The sequence below is a fragment of the Balaenoptera physalus genome (genome assembly GCF_965194825.1).
Source record: "Balaenoptera physalus genome assembly, chromosome: 2".
Lineage (NCBI taxonomy): Eukaryota > Metazoa > Chordata > Mammalia > Artiodactyla > Balaenopteridae > Balaenoptera > Balaenoptera physalus.
Window position 1 is genome coordinate 179,438,204 of NC_138883.1, and position 26,171 is coordinate 179,464,374.

A 26,171-nucleotide genomic window follows, 5' to 3' on the forward strand; every position below is an offset into this window, starting at 1 on the left:
TACTTAAGAAGAAAAAAAATACAAGACTACCTAGTTTTTCTTTTAAAAACTCGGTCAGTTGGGCCTCCAAAGTCTTTTTTTTTTTAAGGTCTTTTATACATGGTCTTCTCTTCTTTGGGATTTTGTTCCACTTTTTATTTTTCGAATAATATTCAAATAATATTGTACTTGCCTTCTGGATGCTCATAGGCCCCCAAAGATTTTCTTAGGCCTTTTTAAATCAAGCCTGTCCATTGCTTCAGCTCCTGGTTTATTAGACTCAGAAAAACAATTTGAATAGAGTCAAATATGTTACACACATTCCTAGAAAAATGTATCATGATGAAAAGAACTTTTTGCCTGTCGTCGCTCCTTTGTAAGTGTCTTCCAGGAAGTTACTCTATGGCATGTTGACTGCCACAGCCTTACGTAATTTCACATTTTTCTTTCAAAAGGTGCAAGAAGGAAATGATGCATATAATACAGCTTTATAGACCAAAACAAGTTTGTGCTTAAGATTAAAAACAAATAGAACTGTCCTCCTGAGCCTTTCCATATAAGATACATCTATTTGCACTTATTCTCGTGATACTGGGAAACCCAGGAGTGTCACACATAAACATCAGTACCTGCTTATGTGTTCAGAATCTAGCAGTAGAAACAAAACACTGAAATACTAAAACGACTGCACACAACAAATTCGTACATTTTTTGGTATACATTTTATTTCACTAGCACTTTTTCAGATATATTTATGTACATATGTATGTGTATATATATGCTGTTCTCAACCTTATCTGACCCAATACTTGCTTTTTATAACAAATAGTTTGTAATGCCCACTTTACTCTTCTGAAATCAAAATCATAGTTTTAAATCTCAATGGTGCTCTAACTATAAAATAAAAGGAAGATAATTGTAATAAAATATCAGCATGTAAATGCTCAGATATATATATATATATATATATATATGCTCAGAATATATAATGAAGTAATCAGTTGCTCCAGCCTTACATAGAATTACTGTGTATGCAGTAGCTCCAAATACAGACGTGTCACTGAAACTTAAATTGTGTGACTAACATTTCAGTCAATGACATGATTTTACAAACTGCTGACCTCTTGGTAAAGTTCTGTGTAAAATGAAGTATATACAGCTGTCCTTTGATTTATATAATAGTTTCAATTCTGGAAGATTCAGTGCATATTAAAACTGTGAAAAAATCCTTCATGATTATTTGTAAAATAGTGATAGGTTGTAGGCTCAGGTGTTAATTAACTGAAGCGTTTACGTACTAGATGCTGGAGATTGCCGCATAATTCTTCCTTCTGGGGGACTGTCCTGCGCATTGCAGGACATCTGGCATTCTTGGTCCTCATCACTAAACACTAACAATGGTCCATTCTTATCATTTTGATAATGAAACATCTGTACAGGGCTTCTCCTCTGCTTCTCAGCAGCCAGTACTGCCCATTTGAGGACCTCTGATCTAGATGTCCCTGTTACTGTATTTCAAGATTTAATACAGGATAGAAAGTAACATCTCCAAATCATTTCTGTAGAATATTGGTACTGAGCTTTTGTAATAATGATGGGTCGAGGGGGAAGCTAATTACATTCTTTATTTAACTTTTTTAACCATTCTGATATTCCAGAAGAAAGGTTTTAATGATCAGTGTTATTACAAATGAGAAAATAAACAAGTATAGATTATCTGAAAAAAAAGTCTTAAATGTCCATTATGTATTAATGTCAGAACTTATTTATTAGCTTGGCTCTTATTTAAGTTTACAGATAATGTTATCTTTTCAAATATCTTCTTTTAAAGGCTAACTTCTATTTAGCTAAAGTAAAATTTATTTCAGTTTCTGTTTTACATTTTAATGCTAGACTCTTTTGGTAATCTAGACAAACAGGCTAAAGAGATTCTCATTTGTTCTCACATTTGCTCTTAAGAAAGTTATGAATTACAGTAAAATATTCTGGGCAGGATATATGGGCAGGGAGTATGGAATTTGAACTGCTCAAATATTTCGATTAATAGGGTCAATATGCTCATCATTGCACTGATGCAGATGTATGATGATGACAAAGAATAACAGAAGTCAGTTTAATAGCATGATTCTAAACGATGTGTGATCCAGCTCAAAAGAGCATGGGTCCCTTCACCTCTGGCCCCAGCAGAGCTGCAAACCAAAGGCCTTGATGCCAACCTCCTCCGATTCTTTTTGTTCCGCTCTTGGACTTTGCTGTTTCCAATTTCTGCCCAGCTATTTGAATTCTCTCTCTTAGGCCCAGGAAAATGAGAAAGAAGTTATTCATTCCAGGGCAGGCAGATGTTGGAAAATCCTTACGTCCCCGTCAGTTTCACTTAGCGCTGGTTCAGGGAAAGTGAGCTATTTTATTGAATTGAAGAGCTACTGGGTAATTTAAAAAATCCACCTCTAAGATGAATAAGCAGAATGCGGGTTGGGTAAGTGCTAGCTTAAAATCTTGAAAATGAGAACTGTTCCGGGGGAATGGTGGATGCTATCGTGTCTCTCTCTCTGCCTTGACGCAGTGTGCGCGCTGAGCTCGGGGCTGAGCGTCGTGGGATCCCATGGGCGCGGCACTGACAAGGTCCGCGCAGTGGACGGCTGCGGCGCACGGGGCTAGGGCCCTGGAAACTACCTCTCTCAATGAGGCGATACTGAAGGAAGTTATTGTGTTTGTGGAGGGTTTTATCTATAAACATCCCCAAGAGGCAAACTATGTTTTTGTAGAACCACTGGAATGGAAAACCAATTTGGACCCCTCAGCCTTTGGATCAGGTTATGTTGTCAGGTAAGCCAGTGAATTGCTTCTAGAGTTTAATATCTTCAGTTGCACGTTTTTTTATTGATGGGTTGTAGGTTTGGGGCAAGTCGCTTAACCTCTGTGAATCTCAGAAATCTCAGAAAACCGGAGGCACTCCGGTGAAATCTGAGGCTATTTTGTTTGGCCAACACACTATCTAATTTTTATTTATTTTTATTTTTGTCTGTGTTGGGTCTTCGTTTCTGCGCCAGGGCTTTCTCTAGTTGCGGCGAGTGGGGGCCACTCTTCATCGTGGTGCGCGGGCCTCTCACTGTCGTGGCCTCTCTTGTTGCGGAGCACAGGCTCCAGACGCGCAGGCTCAGTAGTTGTGGCTCACGGGCCTAGTTGCTCCGTGGCATGTGGGATCTTCCCAGACCAGGGCTCGAACCCGTGTCCCCTGCATTGGTAGGCAGATTCTCAACCACTGCACCATGAGGGAAGCCCACACTATCTAATTTTTAAATTTGAATTTTCTTTCCGTAGGGGCTGTGTTCTCCAGGTCACCACACTCCCAACGTTTGCTGTTGCTTTGTGCCTGGTCTCTCCACTCGTATGAACTGCCAGATGCCACTAGGCCTTGATTTTGTGATCTCAGATAGAGACAAAATCCCTTCTGATATTTAAATCTGTAAAATCTGTGGGGTGGCAGAGGGAGAGTGGTGCATTTTGCTTAATATAAGGGAGAAACTTCTTAACAATTACCATTGTCTTCAAATGAGAAGTCACAGTGTTAAGGTCAGTGGCCCAAAGTTCTGTTATTGAACTCTTTGTCATCCCTGAGCATTACTAAATAGTTTCTCTACTGTAGCCTTATTTGTGGAGTAATTACTATGTTCTGGACGTGGAACCTGACACTGGGGATGAAATGAATCAGGCCTTTTTTCCTGCTCTCTCTCTAGCATAAGCTGAGTATTTTTATCTCCCTCCTGCAGTTCCAGTTTAAAAGTCTCTCGATCGGGTCGGTGGATTTCATTTATTCTTTCTTTCATTCTTCTTAACCTTACCAAGGTGGCTGCAGCAGTTTTCTTCCAAAGAGCTCTTTCCTCAGGGCCGACAGACCGTGAGCCTGAAACGGGAGGCTGCTTTTCAACAGTCCTCTCCATCCCTGGCGTTTTAGTTCCTCCTGCTCTCCGTTCAGCTGCAGGCTTCCGCTGGCGGGAGCAATGAGAATGTCCTGTGCCCTGCTGTTCTCCTGGTCTCCCCAGGAGTTTCGCCTTCTCAGGTTCAGGAGCTTGGTCCTGTGGGCATTCAGTCTGCCTGTGACTTCGTCCTTTTCTCATCCGCTCAGCACCAGCGGCCAGCCCCAGAGCAGACCTCTAAGAAAGCTCCTCGATCCTTGGGGCGTTCTTCCAAAAGCTTTATTCCTGGGAAAGTGTACATTGTGTAAATGATGCACGTTCCTGGCAAGTCTAAAAACATTTTGCTCCTTCATTTATGAAATAGTAGTAGATTGTCTTGAGTGTCAACATTTCACAGCTATTTATCTGTGTTACAATTTAAAATATCAGGTCTCAAGATGTGGACAGTTTTGACAGAGATATCAGTATGCAGTGAAAAGCTAGGCAGTTTAGGTAATGTTGTAAGTGGTAGAAATCTAGAGCTATATCACTGCCATAAAAACATCTTAGTCTTTTAGAAATGCCAACCTAAAAAAGTTAAAATGGGCAGAAACACCAATCTAGGAGAGCTAATAATTTCTGATCAGGAAAAAGCCTAGTTAGAAAAATTGCTTGTTATCCTAAAGTAAACCAAATTGGAGGTTTGGAGTGGGAAAATAATCCACTGAGGGGATCTAGTTTGTCTTTTTTCATAGCTTTTTTGCTCATAAACAGAGTAGCCAAGAAAATTCCTAACCACTAATTACGGTGGTATAAAAATTTTATAAATTAAATAACATTAGAAATCCACAAAACATGAAAGGTTCTGTAGAACCAGTGATTTTTAAAAACATGTCCAGTGCATTATTAGAAAAACAAAACCAAAAACTGATTGAGTTCACATAGGTATTCAAGAAATTGTTTAAAAATTTTCTTCCTGGGTATATCATGTTGCTAATAAGTCTGGGGATTTAAGGGCCTGAGTGTGGATGAAAGTGGGAAAATAGATGAGCTTCTAACAAGACGTATTTATATTCTCTGTGCTTTATCATGAGACATGGATATAATTTGTTGAAATGTCTTAAATTTAACTTCTATTGACATCCAGGTTAACCTTAAGCTTTCAGAAAATATTGTGTTTTTTTCATTTTTCAGTGAAACAACAGTCAAGTCAGAAGAAGCTGATAAAAACGGACAGCCTTTGCTATTTCTCTCTGTACCACAGATTAAAATTAGGAGCTTTGGGCAGCTGTCACGTGTGTTATATATTGCCAAAACTACAAAGCTGAAGGAAGCACAAGCATGTATTGAAGGTGATATTTACACTGCAATCTGTGATTTGAACTTTCAGAAACTTAATCTTGGGGGCGGGGGAGGGAATCATTTGTTACAGTCTCTTGAAAAAAGTTCTCTAACCTAAAAGGTAAAAAGTACTATGTTCAACTTCATAAAAATGTCCTTAATTTATTTTGGCTGAAATGTTATGCTCATACCAGATTTCTACTTTAAATGAAAAGCCTAATGCTTTACCATTAGTAAGCTTTGAGATTTCTAATTTTAGTATGTGGTTTAAAGAGAGCCTTCTTAGCTCCTGGAAAGACCTGACGCCTTTAAGGTTCACGTCCGGGGAAAAAACAGATGTCCAGGGCCAGCACCAGAATCCACCCTCTCCTTTTGCATTCTGCTGTGATGGATGGTGATTTGTTTCCTTTAAAATGAATGCAGCCTCTTCCTTTAGCATACAGCCCATAATAATCTCACTTTCCTTTTGTCTCAGCCCTTTCCATTGTGGAAATACACAGCTTTCTGTGAATAGTTACATTCATTCAGTGGGAAGTATTTTTCCTCTTCACTAAAGTTATATAATGTTCTTATTATTGTCTAATCATCTAACATGCAAAAAAGAATGTGATTGATCACCTGCTATCATTGGGCTCTAAGTATTTCTTACAAGTAGAAATACCTGACGATAGGTAATTATGTCATATACGTGTTCTGCTTCTTTGGAATCGTGTGACCAGTGGGTCCCAGGCATAAGGTCCCTCATCTGTCATCATTCTTTGCCACTGTCCGTGGCTGTGAGGTGGAAAGTTAGTCCTTATTTTTTTAAGATGTGAACCTTAGAACAGCAGCTTCTTTTTACGTCTTGACTGCTCTCCCTGTACATCAAAGCTACTTTTCTGAGAGGGATGAAACCTTGAGAATAAAACTGAATTTAAGAAGAGTCAATAGACTCATGGCTGTTCATTAAATTCAACGTAATATGTAAACTTAATACATAGAGTGTTGTGCACCCAATCTGGCTAAATATGTATCCTTTGCTGCATTTTGCCCTTTCTGTAAGAGTTCTAGGTACAGCTCTTAGTTTTTGGTTCAAATTGCGTGGTACCTGGCAACTTGGAAGTCAGCTTTGTGTGTTTCCCCAGATTTCACCTAGTATCTTTCTTCATAATCTTTAGAGACGACAGCTGAAAGGTGATGAGTGGAGGTGCTGTCTAAGTGGTTGGTTCCCGGGCCTCCTTCCCTTGCTCCCCCCACGACTTTCCTGCTGATAGTCTGCTTCCTGTGGGAAAGTTAGCGCCATCGCTGTGCTTCTCTTCCTTTCCATCAGGTCAAGCTTTCTGAACTAGTCCCATAGGCATCCCCCAACACATCCAAATGCATATAGATTTTCATCTGAGTTGAATTCCTCCTTTCTAAACACGGTTTTGCCCCTTTCTCCCTCATTTTCAACTATATAGTTTTTTGGCTTTTATTAAATTCTGTTTTCAACATCTCTAGGTTCAACTTTCAGCCTTGATCACAAGTTGGTATTTAAAATTTGCATTATGATTTTGGCATGTATGTAAATACTGGTTAGATTTGTTTTCCCAACTACTGTCAAAAGACATTGAAAATATAAGCAGTTCAAACAGGTGGAAGAGATTGGCAGTAGATCTGTAGACTGAGAAAAACATGCTATTTTGGAGAGAAAGCATTTGTGAATACTTTTCACTGGTATATATACACACACACACACACACACAGTTCTAGTGATAATTCTTCTAAGGAGACCAGTATTTCTCTATCTGCAAATCAGTTCTGAATGTATTGATTGAATGCCTATTCTGAACAATGCCCCACAGTCAACTTAAAAAAAATAGACCTCTTAGCTTCTGTCCTATTAGGGTGATAGCATATAGAGATGATATTACAGTACAAGGTAAACATCTCAAGAGGTGTGAGAAAGTTCCAAAGTACAGTAAAATCTGAGAAGTAGAGATTAATTCAAATTGGGTCAATCAGAGAAAGCTTAATGAAAGAAACACATGTGAGTGGGCTCCAAAGGATTTGATAGTCTTTATGGTTCTTGCAATAGAAGACAAGAGGATAATTTTTTTTTTAATTTACTTTTTTGGTCAGCAAACAGAAATCCCATAGCAAAAATCCTGGGCTTGGATTATAATATGATAAATGAAATAAATGAAGACTCTTCTGTGTTAACTCTTCTTGATAAAATTACCAAAGATGATGATCCTGAAGGTGGGATCAAGATGAAGGTTGCCCTGCTACTCAAGCAGCTGGATCTGCACCTCCTCAATCGTTCTCTGAAAAATGTTTCCTTGTGAGTCTTCTTTTTCAAAAAGAAACCTCTAAAAATTGGTTATAAAAAGTACTTTCAGAGCTTTAGGGAAAAGACACAAGAAAAAGTTTGAAAGTGGTTGCTATTGATTTAACATTACATTTTTTGGAATAAAATTTTAGTTATTGCATGAAGGTTTCTAATTCTAAACAGTACAATTTTCAGTTAACATGGCTAAAACATTGTAGTGGAGTTTCATCTAATTCTGAAGACATTAAGTGGTCTTGTTATTTTCAAAGTCTCCTCAACTATTAGATAAATTTAAAAATTATAATGCAATTATCATGTAGAGTTTATCAAGTTTAAGACTTGTTCATTTGTCTAGTCTTTTCTAGTACTTTGGTATTATCATTAAGAAATGAAGTGAATATTGAAATGAGTATATTTAATGTTGCATTCAACGTGAATCACTGATTCTTTGATGTTTTGACAGTGTTATAAGACTGTAACCTGGTTAAAATTCACCGTAATTTTGTTGTTGTATAATTTAACGGATATTTTAATTACAAGAAAAGATATTCCCCCTGATATAATGAAATGTTTTCATGTTGTTTTCTGTAGATTCTGTTTTAAAGTATTTAAAATGAATTTCTAAACATTTATTTCAGAGAAATACGATTAAATCCAGGGACTGTTAAGAATGATATAGAGCTGCTTAAACGGTTCTCAGGAAAGGGAGAACAGACAGTCTTGGAATCTATCGAGTACACCTCAGGTTCATTTTATATTATATATATTTTCATAATTATATTTTCAAAATGCTTCAGTAGCTACATTAAATATTTAAGAAATGAAAACTTAAAATTTCAATCCTACTTTTTTGAAGCCAACCTATTTTACAAGTTGAGGTTAAGGAGCTCCTTTTAATTGATTGATAATTGGTTTCAGATTACGAATTTTCAAATGGATGTCGAGCCCCACCTTGGAGACAAATTCAAGGGGAAATTTGTTATGTGCTGGTGAAACCACACGATGCTGAAACTTTGTGCATTACTTGTAGCAAAGAAGGAGTGTTTTTAAATGGTGTAAGTAATTTTTTAAAAACCGTATTGACTTTGGTCTCTGTAAGTGCAGGCATGTCTCCAGGATTGAATCCCAAAACCACAGAAAAATGAAGTATGTTCTGTGGGATTCATGCAGATCCCTTTGCTGTGTGTTTGCTGTCTCTGTGTCCCCTTGCAGGTCCTTAAGTCAGTATTCTAGGAAATGGCCTTCAAAGGGACCCGTTCCACTAAGTACTGCCTCTTTAACATAATCAGTTTGCTGATTAATGACACAAGTGTTTAAGGAAAGACAAGTCGATAAAGGAGCACCGAGGTAATGCGGAAGCAGTTGCAAGAGTTGAGGAGACAGAGGGAAGAGCAGGCAGGGGACCCAAATGCGGGAGCCCGGAGGCCGGGCCCCCTGCACTGGGGCCTCAGCGGCTCCGGGCAGGGCCCGCGCAGGCTGGGACTCAGACCCCTGAGGGGTGGACCCTGCTTGCGCGGGCGGGGCCCCGCCTTGGAACTGGAGAATGGTCACCGCCAGGCCGTGCTGGTCCCCTCGGAGCCCAGGTGTCTCCATGAAACCGGCCCCGGAGCCCGGAGAAGTGAGCAGCGCTGTTAGTGCAGGGGCTGGGGCAGGGCCTGCTGGCCTGGGTCGCTGAGGGTGGGCCCGGGGCGGCTGTTAGTGGGATTTCTGAGGGGTCGTGGTGAGCCTGGTTCTGGGCCTCTGGGTTCTTCCAGAGGAAATTAGAACCAACTGTGGCTACTGGGAGCAACTGCCACTGCGGGGTGAGGGGCCGTTGCTAGGTGGCTCCGACAGCACGTGGGAGGGAGCATGTGGCTTCTGCCTCGTCCAGCCTCCCCGCTGGCCTCCCCCCACCCCGCCCTCCCTCCACCAGCCTCCCCGCCGGCCTCCCCCCACCCCGCCCTCCCTCCACCAGCCTCCCTGCCGGCCTCCCCCCCCATCCTCCCTCCACCAGCCTCCCTGCCGGCCTCCCCCCCCCAGCCTCCCTCCACCAGCCTCCCCGCCGGCCTCCCCCCCACCAGCCTCCCTCCACCAGCCTCCCCGCCGGCCTCCCCCCCCAGCCTCCCTCCACCAGCCTCCCCGCCGGCCTCCCCCCCCAGCCTCCCTCCACCAGCCTCCCCGCCGGCCTCTCCCCCACCTCCTGGCCTCCCCCTGCCGGCCTCCTCCCCTGCAGGCCTCTCCCAGCCTGCTGCCCGAGACAGCCGGCCTGGCGGTGGAGAAACGCAGCTTTGCAGGCTCCCGGCCCGAGGGTCGCAAAGCAGAGTGTGGGCGGTGGGCCTCGCCCTGAGAGAGGCGGCACATGGCCTTCTGGATCTTCTGGATTAAAACCTTGACACTGAGCCTCATGGCTGCTGACTGAACTTGGCTAGAAGGAGCTCAGCTTCCTCCTCTGAAAACCCGGCTCTTGCTGTCTTCCATGTAAAACTGGGGCTCGCAGCAGAATTCTGCAGGGAGGGTCCAGATCCTTAATGGGGACCCAGCTATCACGGGTCTTGGCCTGGCTCCGCTCTCGACTTGCGGCCGTGTTCTCAGCGGCGGGGCTTATCTTCCAACCCGCCTTTCGTGCTTGTCCCATCAGCGTGGTCCTGGGCTTATTTCTGCACGGAGGAGCCAGACAACCTAACTATGATTTGCTTTCGGTTTGCCTTGATGCTTGAGAAAAGCGAAATCTCTAACCGGAAAATAAGAGCTTAGAAAAAAAAAAGGAATGCTTCTCTTGGGCCTTCCAGAGTGGGGCGAGGAGCCTTTGTTTCTGTAAAAGGCTATTGACGCACATACAACTTTATTTGGTATGGAAACATCTGAGTGTTCCTCTCAGTTTAAAGAATGAAAGACAAGGAACTGAAGCTGTTCAGTCGTTACAAGAAAATGTATAACACACTACAGTTTACATGTATCTGTATGTTTTACATATATATGCAGTTATACATGTAACAGTACAGTTTTTATGTGTGTATATATGTGCGAACACACACATAGGGTGAAGGAAGAGTAATAGGAGTAGGAAGGCAAAGTGAAAGGAAAGGAAAGAGATAAGAGGAGAGACAGAGGCTGAGGATGGAGGGACAGATGGTCACAGAGAGGTCCCACCCCTAGAAAATGAGCCTATAGCAATCGTGCTCTACACACAGCAGGGGTAGGGTGAGACCAACAGAAACAGCCTTTTGTGTGGTGACATTCTAACCTCGAGGCCTTCTATGACTTCATCAAAAGCTCTTGAAGTCATAATGCATTTTCGCAGGAGAGAAGTGGGAAGGGAGCTTTCAGGTCTCTGCTGGATAGCAGCGTGCCCTGTGCATCTAGGGGGCACTTGGTAAAGGCTTGCTGAACGAATGAATGACTGAACGAACGAATGAATGAATAGGTAACATTAAGAGGAAAGGGTGTGCCTGTACATTTCGTGTATAAAGACTACCGCATGGATCCTTTAGAGAAGAAAACAATGCTTGTGCTTGGGTTGTGACGTATTGATCAGGTTCTTATATCTCTCATCCATTAATTATAGCACCAAACTTTTTCTTCCAAAGGGCAAAACAGATGATGAGGGGGAAATTAATTATGAGAGAAAAGGAGAAATTTATAAAGACCTTGTCACACTTTTAAGAGGAAAATCAGCAAAATTTTCTGAAAATATGTCTCAACAGGTAAGTTTTACAGTCTCTTTTGAACTCTCATAGCATTATACTTTTTGGCTACAACTTTCTATAGCATAAAAAATTAGAGAGTAATTCTGCCTTGTTTTGGACAGTACTTTCAATTATTAGAGTGTTTTCCACAATATAAAGTAATAAATACTGTAAATGTAGCAATTTAAGAATGTTTCTGGTTTTCCTTAGGTGACAGGTGTAATATTTCAAAGTGCTTTCTAAAGAGGACTTTTTCATTTTTCGTTTTGAATTAATTACACTAAGAACAAGGGACTCAGGTCTCTTAATGAAGCCTAGATGTTTTGATTATTTTTATCCTTTCTGGGAATCCCATGACTACTACCTAGTTGGATTGCCTTAATAAGTGTGTCAACTGCGTGTGTATAAGAACTGTGCTTTTGTGTCTCCCATGGTTTGTGAAATAGTGCTGGACAAAGAAATCAGTCAGTATAATATTTTGTGAAATAAAATTTTGGTTGAAGTTGACATAGGTAAGAACTGATATGCAAGGAACACTAGTGTGGTTCACTTATGCTCGGGGCTGATCCTCAGGCCGAGGCAATTCCACGGAGCCCACAGAGCTCACTGATCGGGTCCATTGTCTTCCTGATGCTGCTTGTGGAGCGTTTTCTTGTCAGACTGCTGTCGCTCTTATCCTGGCACTTTGTCATCATTTTGTGAATTCTTTTTGTTTCCTGGTGTTTGATCACTTGTTTCCTGGACCCCAGGTTTCTATTGTTGTTGCACTGCTGTTATTGTCATAAAGTACATATATACATAAAATATAAAATTTGCCATGTTAACAATTTTAAGTGTATCATTCAGTGGCATGAAGTACATTCACAAGGTTGTGCAACCGTTACTACTGTTTCCAAATCTTTTTCATCATCTGAAACTGAGCAATAACTCTTCACTCCTCCTCCCCCAGCCCTTGGTAACCTCTAATCTACTTTCTGTCTCCATGAATTTACCTATTCTACGTATTTCATATAAGTGGACTCATACAATATTTTGTCCTTTTGTTTTGGCGTATTTCACGTACTGTAATGTTTTCAAGGTTCATCCGTGACGTGCCTGTATCCGACCTTCATTCCTTTCTATGGCTGAATGATATTCCATATATGTATATACCAAATTTTGTTTATCTGTTCATCTATTGATGGACACTGGGTTTTTCCACCTTTGGTTATTGTGAAAAATATTATGAATATTGGTGTACAAATATCTGTTTGAGTCCCTGTTTTCAGTTCTTTTGGGTGTACACGTCGGGGTGGCATTTCTGGGTCATATGGGGGTAATTCTACGTTTAACTTTTGGAGGAACTTCCAAGCTGTTTCCACAGCAGCTGAACCATTTTACATTCTCAATGCAATGTATGAAGATTTCAGTTTCTTCACATCCTCACCAACACTTGATATTTTCTGTGTATGTTTGTGTTTCTTATAGACATCCTAATAAGTGTGAACATGGTGTTGCATTGTGGCTTTGATTTGCATTTCCCTAATAATTAGTGATGTTGAGCATATTTTCATTGCTTATTGGTCATTTGTATATCTTCTTTGAAGAAATGTCTATTCAAGTCCTTTGTCCATTTAAAAAATTAAATTGTCTTGTTGAGCTAGAGTTCTTTATATATTGGGGATATTAATTCCTTATCAGATAGAAGATTTGCAAATATTTCCCCCTATTCTATGGGTTATCTTTTTACTCATCCTGATGGTGTCCTTTGGTATACAAACATTTTAAATTTTGATAAAGTCTAATTAATATATTTTTTCTTTTGTTACCTGTGCTTTTGGTATCATATTTAAGGAACCATTGCTAAATCCAAGGTAATAAAGATTTGCCCTTAAGTTTTCCACTAAGAATTTTTTAGTTTTAGTCCTCTCAAGTTTAGGTCTTTGATTCATCTTGAGTTAGGTTTTGTATATGGTGTAAGGGACAACCTTCATTCCTTTGCACATGGATGTTCAGTTTTCCCAGCACCATTTGTTGAAGACACTGTTCTTTCCCCACTGAATGGTCTTGTCATCCTTGTTAAAAATCAACTGACCATAGATTTCAAGGTTTATTCTTGGGCTCTCAATTCTATTCCGTCAGTCTGTATGTCTATCTGTATACCAGTCCCCATACTGTTTTGATTACTATAGCTTTGTACTAGTTTTAAAATCAAAGTGAGTCCTCAAACTTTGTCCTTGTTTTTTCAAGACTGTTTTGGTTATTTGGGGTCCCTTGATTTTCTATATGAATTTTAGGCTTGGTTTTACCATTTCCACAAAAAACACCATTGAGATTTTGATAGGGATTGTATTGAATCTGTAGATTGCTTTGTATAGCACTGTCATCTTAACAATATTATCTTCTAATCCATGAACATGGAAAGTTTTTCCATTTGTTTGTGTCTTCTTTAACTTCTTTCAGCAATGTTTTATAGTTTTCAGTGTATAACAAGTCTTTTGCCTCCTTGGTTAAATTATTCCTAAGTATTTTATTCTCTTTGATGCTATTGTAAATGGAATTGTTTTCTTCATTTCCTTTTTGACTGTCCACTGCTAGTGTATAGAAATACAACCGATTTTTGAGTGTTACAATCAGATTTGATTTTTGAATGTGAAGTTCAAAATTGAATCCTGCAACTTTGCTGAATTTATTTAATTCAGTTTCTTTTGAATCTTTAGGTTTTTCTACATATAAGATCAAGTCACCTGTGACCAGATATAGTTTGCTTTTTCCTTTCCAATTTGGATGTTTTAAATTTCTCTTTCTTGCCAAATTCCATGGCCAGAACTTTCAGGACTATGTTGAATAGAAGTGGCGAAAGTAGATTCCTTGTCTTACTCCTGAACTTAGGGGAAATGCTTTCAGGCTTTTGCTACTGAATATGATGTTAGCTGTGGGCTTTCCATACATGGCCTTTATCTTGTTGAGGAAGTGCCCTTCTCATCAGTTTTCTTTTTCTTGGTCCACCCCATCATTTTGGTAGCGCTTCCTGAGTAAAAGAGGCACATAGGAGGGAAAAAAATTGAGGGTTAGCATGTTTGAAAATATCTTTATTCTTCTCTCTCAGTTGTTGTTTCTATAATGACAGTTTGAAAATAATTTTTACTTAGAATTTTAAAGGCATTTTTCCTATGTGACCTGTTTGTTTTGGCTTTTCCTATATAATGAGACTTTAGGATTTTCTCTTATCCCTGATGTTCTGTAATTTTCATGATGATGTGGTTGGTGCTGGTTTTTGTTTTTTTTCATTAATGATGACATATGTCCTTCAGAACTGGAAAAATATTTTTGTATTATATCTTTAATCATTTTTTTCCTCTCTGATCTTTTTGTTCTCTTTTTGAAACTTCTAGTTGGATCTTGGGGCCTCTGAGACTGATCCGTTGATTTTCTTTTCTCTCATACACCCCACCACACTTTCTGCAAATATTCCTTTACTTTGTCTTCCAAACATTGTACAAATCTTTAAAATTTAAGCTCTTATGTTTTTAATGTTTTGTTTTGGAGTGTTTATTTTTACAGACCACATGCTTTCATTTCTCTTGGGTGAAACCTCAGACTGAAATGGCAAGGTTATATGGTGGTTATATGTTTAACTTTTTAAGCAATTGGTAAACTGCTTTCCAAAGGGGTTATAACCATCTCCATCCGCTCTGGCAGTGCATGAGATTGACAGCTGTGCCACAAAATCATCAATAAGTGGTACGGTCCGTCCTTTATTTTAGATGTTCTAATAGGTGTGTAGGGATATCTCACTGAGTTTTAATTTGCATTACTTGAATGCATCCTTTCATATGCTTATTTGCCATTTATATATCTTAAGTGGTAAAGTGTATATTCAGATCTTTTGCCCATTTTTTATTGGGTTGTTTGGTTTCTTATTACTGAGTTGTGAGATATACATACATACATACATATAGACATATATATTCTTTCAGATACAGGATTTGTAAATAAATATTTTCTTCCAGTTTGTAGCTTGTTATTTCATTCTCCAAAAAGAGTCTTTCAAACAGCAAATGTCCTCAATTTTGATGAAGTCCTACTTATTATTCTTTTATAGTGTTGTATCTAATAAAGCTTTACCAAACCCAGTGTTACAAAGATTTTCTCCAGTGCTTTTTTATAGAAGATTTTAAATGTTAGGTTTTAAATTTAGGCCTATGATCCAATTTAATATATTTTTTGTACATGATACGAGGTATGGATCAAAGTTCATTTTTTTCTTTTGCATGTAGATATCTAGTTGTTCCAGCATCATTTGTTGAAAAAGAATTGTCCTTTCTTTGCACAGTTACCCATTTATCTGGGTGTATTTCTGTTCCATTGATCTATTTGTCTATTTTTATACCAGAACCACACTGTCTTGATTACTTACTTACTTGCATTAAGTCTTGGGTCAGGTAGTGTCAATCCTCTGCTGTTGCTGTTATTCTTTGGAGTTGCTGGCTATTCTGTATCTTTTGCATGTCCATTCGAATTTTATAGTCAGCTTGTCAATTTCTTCATAAAACCCCGAAGGAATTATGACTGCTATTGTGTTGAATCTATAGATCAATTTAAGAACTGACATCTTCACAATACTGGGGTTTCCAATCCATGGAACACAGTATGTCCCTCCATTTGTTTAGCATTACTTAGCATGCCTCTTCATCTTATTTAATTTCTCTCAGCATTGCTTTGTAACTTTCGGTGCACACACATCTCTTGTGAAACTTATCTGTAAATATTTCCTATTTGGGAGCTATTGTTAACAATAGTTTTAAAATGTCAATTTCTGGTTATTTGTTGCTACTATATAAAAATACACTTGGTTTTTGTATATTGATTTTATATGCTGAAACCTTGCTAAAGTCACTTATTAGTTTTGTCTGGTTTGTAGATTCCAAAGGGTCTTCTATGTAGATAATCATATTGTCTATAAATAAAGATCATTTTACCTCTTCCTTTACAATTTCAGTGATTTTATTTCTTTTTCTTTCCTTAATGCACTAGCTGGAACCTCCAGTACAGAACTGAATAGACGTGGTTTCTTGTTCCTGATGGTAAAGGGAAAACTTTCAGTTTCTAATTATTGTTAGCTGTCGGTTTTTCATAGATGAAATTTATAAGGTTGAGGAAGTTCCTGTGTATTCCAAGTTGTTGAGAACTTTATTAGGATTGGATATTGGATTTTATCAAATGATATTTCTGTACCTATTGCATTAATCATGTTCTTTTTTTCCTTTTTTAGTTTAACATGGTAAATTATATTGATTTTCAAATGATAAACCAACCTTACATTTCTGGGACAAACTTCATTTGTTCAGAGTGTATTATCCTTTTTATATACTTTAAAAATTTAATTTGCTAAGATTTTATTAAGACGTTTTGCATCTATGTAAGATTATCAATGTGTAGTTTTCTTTTCTTCAATATCTTTGTCTGGTTTGGGTATCAGAGTAATACTGGCCTTATAGAATGAGTTGGAAAGTTTTATCTCCCATTCAATTTTCTGGAAGAGTTTGTGTAGAATTGCTATTCTTTCTGTCTTAACTATTTGGTAGAATTCACCAGTGAAGCAATCTGTGCCTGGAGTGTTCTTTGTGGGAAGGTTTTAAACTATCAATTCAATGTCCTTACTAGTTCTAGGGCCATGCAGGTTATCTGTTTCTTCTTGAGGGAGCTTGCTAGGTTTTCTTTAAAGAAATGCATCCCTTTCATCTAAGTTGTTGAAATGATTGGTATAAACTTGTTTATTCTTTTATTAACCTTTTAACAACTGTAGAATCTGTAGCTATTGTTACCTCTCTCATGCCTGATATTAATCATTGTGTTTTATTTTTTCTTGATCCATCTGGCTAGAAGTCCATCATTTTTCTCAGTTCTCTCAAAGAATTCGCTTTTGGTTTCATTGATTTTTCTCTATTTTTCTTTTTTCTACTTCACTTTGGTATTTATTCTTTTCTTTTCACTTAGAGTTTCATTTACTCTTATTTCTCTAGTTTTTTTTTTTCTTTTTAAATTTTTTTTTTATTATTATTTATTTATTTATTTTTGGCTGTGTTGGGTCTTCGTTTCTGTGCGAGGGCTTTCTCCAGTTGCGGCGAGAGGGAGCCACTCTTCATCCCGGTGCACGGGCCTCTCACTGTTGCGGCCTCTCTTGTGGCGGAGCACAGGCTCCAGACGCGAAGGCTCAGTAATTGTGGCGCACGGGCCTAGTTGCTCCACGGCATGTGGGATCCTCCCGGACCAGGGCTTGAACCCGTGTCCCCTGCATTGGCAGGCAGACCCTCAACCACTGCGCCACCAGGGAAGCCCTCTCTAGTTTTTTTTTAATCATACATTTAATTTAATCTAGTTATATTTGCATTGAAAGGAATTTTGGTGATTTCATGGGTGAATAATATTAAGAAAGAATTCTCTTAAGTCTGCATTCATCTACAGAGAATTTGTCTTTTGGACAAAGACATTCAGAAACAAGTGAGCACTTCTCTGGGGCAGGACGGCGGTAAGATGGAAGGCAGTCTCCACTTTCCCGCTCTCACCGTAGCGCTGACAGTTCAGAGATGCATCTATTTTTACATCCTTCTGCCTGTTCTGAGTTTATGTTGCTCTTCTTTTGCTAGTTTCTTAAGGTGGCAGCTTAGACTCTTGATTTGAGAGTTTGATTCATTTCTAAGGTAAGTGTTTAGTGCTATAAATTGCCCTCACAGACCTTCACCTACCTGTCACACATTTTGGCGTTATATTATCATTGTTTTCATTTTCATTCAGTTTTATTTATTTTTTAATTCCCTTAAATCAACTATACCTCAATAAAAATTTTTTTCCTTGAGACTTCCTCTTTGATCCATGATTATTTAGAAGTTTGTCGTTTAGCGTTAGATTTTTCTATCATGTGATTCATTGTTAGTTTGATCACTCTAAGTGACTTAAATCTTTATAAATTTGGTTTTTGGTGTGGTTGAGTTCTTCATATCCCTGCTGATTTTCTGTCAGTGTTGAGAGAAGGATTTGAAATCCTCCAACAGTAATTGTAGATTTGTCTGTTTCTCTTCTTAGTTCTATCTGTTTTTGTGTTTGCAGCTCTGCATACACATTTAGGATTATGTCTTCTTGACTGACCATTTTATCATTATGTAATGTCCCTCTCTGTCTTTGGTGATTTTCTTTTTTCTGAAGGCTACTTAATCTGCTATTCATATAGCCACTCCTACCTTTTTTTTAACTAACGTTTCCATGGTGTATCTTTTTCCTTTCTTTGACTTTCAAGCTACCTATATCATTATATTTGTAGTGAGTTTCTTGTAGACAGCATATAGTTGAGTCATTTTTAAAATCCATTTTCTGAAACTCTATATATTGATGTATCCATTGGTGTGTTTAAATCATTTACTTTTAATTATTGATATGTGAGAGCTTAAGTCTGCCAGCTTAGTTTCATTTTCTGTTTTTTCCTTCTGTTTTCTGTTTTCTTTATCTTTTTTTTTCCTGGTTTTCTTTGGATTACTTGAACATTTTTTTTTTTTGAATTTCATTTTGATTTTTCCGTAGTGTTTTGAGTGTATCTCTTTTTGTAGAGTTTTTGGTGGTTGTTGTAGATATTATATTATACATAATTTATCATAATCTACTGGTGTGACATTTTACCACGTGAGTGAAGTATAGAAACCATATCTCCCTTTAAGTCCCTTTACCCTCTCTCATTTATATTTGCCTTTATTTCCTTCACATTGATAACTGTATGAGACAATGTTATAATTTGTGCTTCAACCATCAAACATCATTTAGAAAACTCAAGAGGAGAATGAAAGTCTTTTGTATGTACCCATGCTTTTATTCTTTCTGTTGTTCTTTTCTTCCTTTCTGGTGTTGCCAATTTCCTTCTTTTATCATATCCTTTCTGTTTAAGAACTTCTTATTCTTTGAGGTAGGTCTGTTGGTGACAGATTCTCTTAGTTTTCCTTTATCTGAGAACATCTTGAATTCCCCTTTATTCCTGAAGAATATTTCCACTGGATATGGTATTCTGGGCTGACAGTTCTTTATTTTCAGCACTTGAAAAATGTTGTTCCAGTCTTTCTGGACTCCATGGTTTCTCATGAGAAATCTGCTGTTATTTTAATTGTTTTTCCTTTATAGGTAAAATATTGTTTCTCTCTCATTGCTGTTAAGAATTTTCTTTGACTTTAGTTTTATGGAGTTTGATTATTATGTGTCTTGGCAGGAATTTCTTTGGGTTTATTCTGTTTAGGGTTTGCTCAACTTCTTGAATCTTAGATTTATGTCTTTTTCCAAGTTTGGGAAAATTTCAGACATTCTTAGAATGCATTTTCAGTCTGACCTTCTTTCTCCTCTCCTTCTGGTGCTCCGATTACATGACTGTTGGATTTTTTGCTGTGGTCCCACAGATCTGGAGGCCCTGTTTATTTATTTAAAAAAATTTTTTTTTCAATATATTTCCTCTTTGTTGTTCAGATCGGGTAATTTCTATTGTTTGTCTTCAGGTTCATGGTTTCTCTCCTATGTCTTCTATGTCCTGTTGCTGAGGTATCCAGTGAGTTATTTTGGTTTGTAAATTTCATTTTCAGAATTTCTATTTGGTTCTTCTGTATATCATCTATTTATTTGCTCAGACTTTCTGATTTTTCATTTGTTTCAAGTCTTCATAATTGATTATTGAAGCATTTTTATGATGGCTACTTTATTTTTTTAAATAAATTTATTTATTTTATTTATTTATTTTTGGCCGTGTTGGGTCTTTGATGCTGTGCGCGGGCTTTCTCTAGTTGTGGCGAGCGGGGGCTGCTCTTTGTTGTGGTGCACATTGTGGTGTCTTCTCTTGCTGCAGAGCATGGGCTCTAGGTGTGTGGGCTTCAGTAGTTGTGGCACACGGGCTTAGTTGCTCTGTGGCAAGTGGGATCTTACCAGACCAGGGATAGAACCCGTGTCCCCTGCACTGGCAGGCGGATTCGTAACCACTGTGCCACCAGGGAAGCCTCATGATGGCTACTTTAAAATCTTATTCCAACATCTATTTGAGATTATTTCATCATCCATTTTACTTTGGTATAAGCATCCATTCATCATCCTTTCTCATTCAGGTTGTGACATTCCTTGTTCTTGGTATGATGAGTGATTTTTTGTGTTGTCTTGGACATTTTTGGATTATGTTATGAAACTTTGGATTTTATTTACATCTTTTGTTTTAGCAAGATTTCTCTAAGTGTAGGTCTCATGGTGTAGGTCTGGGGTACTACACAGTGCATGTAAAAATCCAAGTTCCCCACTTAGACTCCATTGAGAACCTGGTGGTGTACGGTGCCTCGTTACCACTGGGCAGGGGGTGGAAGTTCGGTCTCCCCACTGGGCCTCTGCTGACACTCACCTGGCTAGGAGGGGGAAGGTGCTTTATTACATGCTTCCCTTGGGGCCTCAACTTAAACCATGGGAGATGAGCCTATTACTACTTGGAGGTGGTGATTTTACTGTATCTCGAGATGATCACATGATTTTTTTCTTTAGTCTGTTGATATGGTCATTCATTTTTGAATATTGAACTAATATTGAATCCTGGGAAAAATCCTACTTGGTCATGATGTCTTACCCTATTTGACATTGCTAGATGTAATTTGATAATATTTCACTGAGGATTTTTGCATCTATAGTCATGAAGGATATGGGTTAGTAGTTATCTTTTAATGTTTTTGTCTGTTTTTGGTATCTGGGTAATGTGGCCTCAGAATGAATTGGGAAGTATGCACTACTCTTTTCTTCTTTCTGGAATTCTTTATGTAGATTGAATCTTATTCCTTTGTTAAATGTTTGGTAGAATTTACCAAGGAATCCATCTCTACCTGAAGGTTTCTTTGTTGAAAGGTTTTATGTTGAGAATTTTATTTCTTTAGTAGATATAGAACTATTCAGATTTCTTTCTCTTACTGAGCTTTGGTGGTTCATGTCTTTCAATGAATTTGTACATTTTATCTAACTTACCTCATATATTGTCATCAAGTGTAATACTCCACTATTATCTTCTGATGTCTGGAGGCTCTGCTGTGATAACCCCTCTTTCATGCCTAATATTGGTCATTTATATCTTCTTTTTATTCTTGACTAGTCTGGAAAGAAATGATAAATTTTATTGATCTTTTCGAAGAACAGCTATTTGTTTCATTGATTTTCTCTATTGTTTGCTTTTATTTTATTTTGTTTCTGCTCTTTAAATTTTTCTTTCTTCTGCTCTCTTTGGGTTTAATTTGCTCTTCTTATTTAATTTCTTAAGTTGGAAGCTTAGGCATTGATTTGAGACCTTTATTTTGTAATATAAAGTTGTATGCTGTAAATTTCTTTATAAGCAGCATATGAACTGTGTCCCATAGACTTTGATATGTTTTCATGCAAATCAATATATCTGAGGATTTTCCACATATCTTCTTTTGGATTTGTAAGCTTACTTCCATTTTATTATGAGACGATGTTGTGTATGATTTTAGTTCTTTTAAATTTGTGGATGTTTGTTTTATGGCTTAAAATATGGTCTGTTTTGGTGAATTTTTCCTTATGCATTTGAGAAGAATGTGTATTCTGCTGCTGTGTGTGGTATGTTCTGTAAATGTCAATTACATCCAGGTGTTTGGTAGCCTTCCTCAGGTATTTTATATTCTTATTAAGTTTTGTCTTGCTCATTCTGTTGATTACTGAGAGGGGGTTTTTGAAGTCTCCTAATTGTGGATTTATCTGTTTTTCCAGTTAGTTCTATTTTTGCTTTACATCTTTTGAAATTCTATTGTTTGGTGAACACACAGTTAGAATTGGGTGTAATTGGCTCTTGGTCATTGTATGTCTCTCTATCTCTGATAATATTATTTGTTTTGAAGTCCATTTTGTCTGATTTTAATGTTTTAAAATTCCTGCTTTTCTTGATTCCTGCTTTTCTTGATTATTGGTTTCATGGAATATTTTTCTCCAGCTTTTTACTTATAGTTTATTTATATCTTTACATATAAAATGGTTTCTTTTAGACCACAAATAATAGGGTTTTCCTTTTTCATCCACTGTGACGATTTCTTTTAATTGACATTTTAAAATCATTTTCATTTAATGTGCCTACTGATAGAGTTGAATTAAATTTACTATTTTGCTTGTTGCTTTTATTAGTCCCATTTGTTCTTTGTTCTTTTTCTTCTCTTTTTCTTCCCCCTTTGAATTAACTGAAGTTTTAGAAATGATTCCATTTTGTGTATGCAATTAGTTCATCAGTTATACTTTTTGAAAAACATCTCAATTGGGCTTATAATATATGTCTCTAATTTACCATGTCTGCCTTTGAACAGTATTATACAGTTTCACAAGTAGTCTAAGAGCCTTACAAGAGTGTGCTTCGAATGCCTCTCCCTGTGTTTGTACTATTGTTGTCATACATTTTACTTTGACATGCTATCAACCCCTTATCACAAAGACTCTTTTATATTTATTTTTACCATTTCTACATTCTTTTGTGTAGATCTGTGTTCTGTCTCGTATGAGATCCCTTCTGATTGAAGAGCTTCATGAACAATTTTTTTAGCCTGGGTCTTCTGACAGTGAATTCTCTCAGCTTTTTTTCATCTGTGAAGTCTTTATTTTACCTTCATTTTCAAAAGATTTTTTTTTCTCTGTATAGAATTTTGGGTTGACAGGATATGGGGTTTTTTACCTTTCATCACTTTAACTATATCACTCCCTTGTCTTGTGGATTGCATTGTCTCTGATGAGAAGTCTCTTTTAATTGTTATGTTTCTTCCTCTCTCTATAATGTGTCTTTTATTTCTGGCTACCTGCAAGATGGTCTCTTTATCCTTGGTCTCAGCAATTTGACTAAGATGTGTCCCAGTCTTTACAGGGTTTAAGTGTAGTTTTTTTCTGGTGGTGGTGAGGAGTGAGTTGGTCCAGTCCCGCTGCTGTATCCGTGTGGGCTGCAGCAGGGGTGTGAGTTTAGGATCATCCCATCGCTGTCAGCCTAACTCCAATAGAGACCCTGGTCTTGAAGTTGCCCAGATTCAATTTGTGTTGCTAAGCAACACAAGTTAGAGCATCTTGAGACTTCCTGTCCGAATTTATCGCCAGGGTTAATTTTCAGATAACATGAGATAATTCAGAAGTGATATCACTGAAAAAATATGCTCTTTTTTTTAATTAAAGGAGGGTAGGTTCAATGAAGAACAGCAAAAGGAAAAGGATCAGCCTAATGCGGCACCTGAGGAGGAAGCAACCTCTTCACGTAAAGCTAGCACCGCTTCCCGCAGGAGTGCACTGGAGAAGAAGCAAATCAGTTTGGGAAGGAGTCAGATGGCCAAGAGATTAGAGCCAAGTTTAAACTGGAAGACCACTGTTGATGCCAAAGAGTATGTAGACACTTACGTGATGGGTTTTCTGATACATCCTTGCTAACCACAGGGTTGCCCAACTTTTCACATAACTTAGTTTCATCAGAGAAAACTACGAGGAGATACTCCCACCTTCCTCCATAATACAAGTTGGTTCCTTCCTGCCCTCTTCATGTTCCAGGCAGAAAGATTTGACATCAGATAGTGTTTGTGTGCAGTGCACCACGGAGGGAGAGCCCAATTCACTTTCATGTGGTCGATGAGTCAGGGCAAATAACACGTGAAAAAGATGATAAAACACATGGAGGGATCCCATGGGAAATGTAAACATTGTGGTAGGGACCTGATTAAGTAAGTGTTAGAAGAATTCCAATTTAAATTATGTGATTAAATGTACAATTATGTGTAGTTAATTAGGGAAAACTTCATAGACGTGGTATCTTGTATATTAACAGAACTTTAAGTAAATGCTATAAAGAAGGATAGAACCGCAAACATATGAATGGTCTGAGTAAAGTGGACACTGGTTTGATGAACGTCTGAAATATACAAGTCTAGTTCCATTTAGGACCCTCTGTAAATTGGTGCCAAAGCAAAGATTAAGGGCCAAGGTTACCAACACGTAAGCAGTCAGAAGCACCTAGAGCACTTTTTAAAGTTTAGCAAATAGGTTACAAGTTACAGCCTATTTTTTTTTCCATGTCATCCCCTTATTGGGTTAAGAACTGGGTCCCTGCTGGTCACATGGGTCCCTCACCTGCAGGGATTCTGAGAACCACAGGTGACTGTATTTTGGGCGCAAACTCAGAGAGCGGACAGAGGAGTCCTGTGGAAGGAGGAGACATGCTTGCTCCTCTGAGTCTCACTGATTTTGGGGTGTTTGACCTTTGTGGCTCTGTTTGAAAGAGTGGGTCTGAAAATGACAAATGTATGGGCTACTCCGTTAACGGGAAGGTGAATTATAAAATACTGCTTTTTGCATGTTCTTATTTTCTTCAATTAAGAATTCACTAAACAAGTATTTAATGCAAACCCAGTACATGCCAAGGTGTAGACTAAGCTTGAGAATATCCAGAAAATCAGGCACAGGACCTGCTGCAATGTCAGGTGGGCAAGGTGGAAAAACAGGCAACTGTGAGCCAGGACAGACTGAAGGACCTTCCCAATGATGGCAGCCTATGAAGACCCGTTTCTAGCACAAAGAAATACTGGGCAAAGTGTTTCTCCGTTATGTAAAATGCATGGCTGTGCTTGAAGGACAAAAGGAACCTCTCAGGTGTCAGATGAGACTGGAGCTCATAGTCATTCTCTGTGTTAGGAAAACACATCATTTGGATGCATGAAAATGATGGAATGTTTGTATACGTTTCTATTTTAATTTCCTGTTAGTCAGCATAAAGTAATTATTAAAATTAATATTTCTTTAGGAACAAAAGCTCACTAAGAGACACCCAAGAAGAAAAACATGGAGGAAGACTTGAAAAGTCCAGACCATCCACTTCACCTGGAAGAGCACAGTTAATTCGGTGAGTTTCTGTTAACATGACCAGTTCTTTAAAGCCACCCCTGTGCAACAGGCTAGTTAATGCTGGTTAATGGTGTTTTACTTTCACATTAGCGTTCTAAGATATCTATACTGACAGTTATTAGGAATGCTGTAAAAATGGTAATAGTGGATTTCTTTAAATATATTTACAGAATATCCTTTTAATGTGGAGTTACTTTAATACAGTGATCTACTGGTATTAGTTAACTCTTTGTAAACGAATATATTTAATGCAAAAAGCAGTTAACTAAGTGGTAGCAAACCTGGGCTCTTATCTGATCTCTGGCCTCTGAATAATCATGTCATAGCAAAATTGTCATCTTTCTGAGCCTTTACTGGTCACTGATGGCTCTGCCAATTCTAAAGTGATAAATGTTATTTCTCATTAAAACAACCATTAATAGAAGGCCAACTAATAAGCTTCTTACCCAGTTTTCAGTTTGATGACAAAAGTGACATATCTGGGGAGAAAGTTCAGCCATTTTTACTCTAAGGTGGTGGTGGGAAGAAATGGCAGAAATTTCACATTTTAAATTTGCACACTTGGAATAAAACAAACTTTAAGACACTCTACAACATGTATGCCATTTTGGGGAGTTAGACATAATAAGCTATTAATTTTCTGACAACTTTTTTTTTTTTTAATGTATTTTTTTTTTTTTTTTTTTGGGCTGTGTTGGGTCTTCGTTTCTGTGCGAGGGCTTTCTCTAGTTGTGGCAAGTGGGGGCCACTCTTCATCACGGTGCGCGGGCCTCTCACTGTCACAGCCTCTCCCGTTGCGGAGCACAGGCTCCAGTCGTGCAGGCTCAGTAGCTGTGGCTCACGGGTCTAGTTGCTCCGCGGCATGTGGGATCTTCCCAGACCAGGGCTCGAACCCGTGTCCCCTGCATTGGCAGGCAGATTCTCAACCACTGCGCCACCAGGGAAGCCCCTGACAACTTTTTAAAACTTTTTATTTTGAAATAATTGTAGATTCACAAAAAGTTGTGGAGATAGTGCAGAGAGGTCCCATAGACCCTTCACGTAGCCTCTCCCAATGGTTAAATCCTACATCCTACGTAACTGTGGTACAAGATCAAAACC

General features: G+C 38.3%; 1 protein-coding gene and 1 long non-coding RNA gene across 10 annotated transcripts in view; one reads left to right on the forward strand and one right to left on the reverse strand.

Annotated features, from left to right (window-relative positions):
- LOC309654645 overlaps positions 1-26,171 on the reverse strand; it is a 619,568-nt gene that overhangs the window by 365,772 nt on the left and 227,625 nt on the right. The gene's annotated exons all lie outside the window — the stretch shown is intronic.
- Positions 1-26,171, forward strand: part of ODAD2 (outer dynein arm docking complex subunit 2) — a 244,256-nt gene that overhangs the window by 70,752 nt on the left and 147,333 nt on the right. For 8 of the 9 annotated variants that reach the window (XM_082448931.1, XM_082448929.1, XM_082448930.1 and 5 more), the window contains 8 exons: positions 2,543-2,805; positions 5,070-5,227; positions 7,317-7,518; positions 8,145-8,251; positions 8,425-8,561; positions 11,073-11,189; positions 23,358-23,560; positions 24,970-25,068. In XM_082448931.1, the coding sequence (XP_082305057.1) occupies positions 2,582-2,805; positions 5,070-5,227; positions 7,317-7,518; positions 8,145-8,251; positions 8,425-8,561; positions 11,073-11,189; positions 23,358-23,560; positions 24,970-25,068 (1,247 nt within the window). In that variant the 5' untranslated portion in view covers positions 2,543-2,581. The remainder of the gene's footprint in view (positions 1-2,542; positions 2,806-5,069; positions 5,228-7,316; positions 7,519-8,144; positions 8,252-8,424; positions 8,562-11,072; positions 11,190-23,357; positions 23,561-24,969; positions 25,069-26,171) is intronic. The other variant, XM_082448937.1, reaches the window with a different exon arrangement.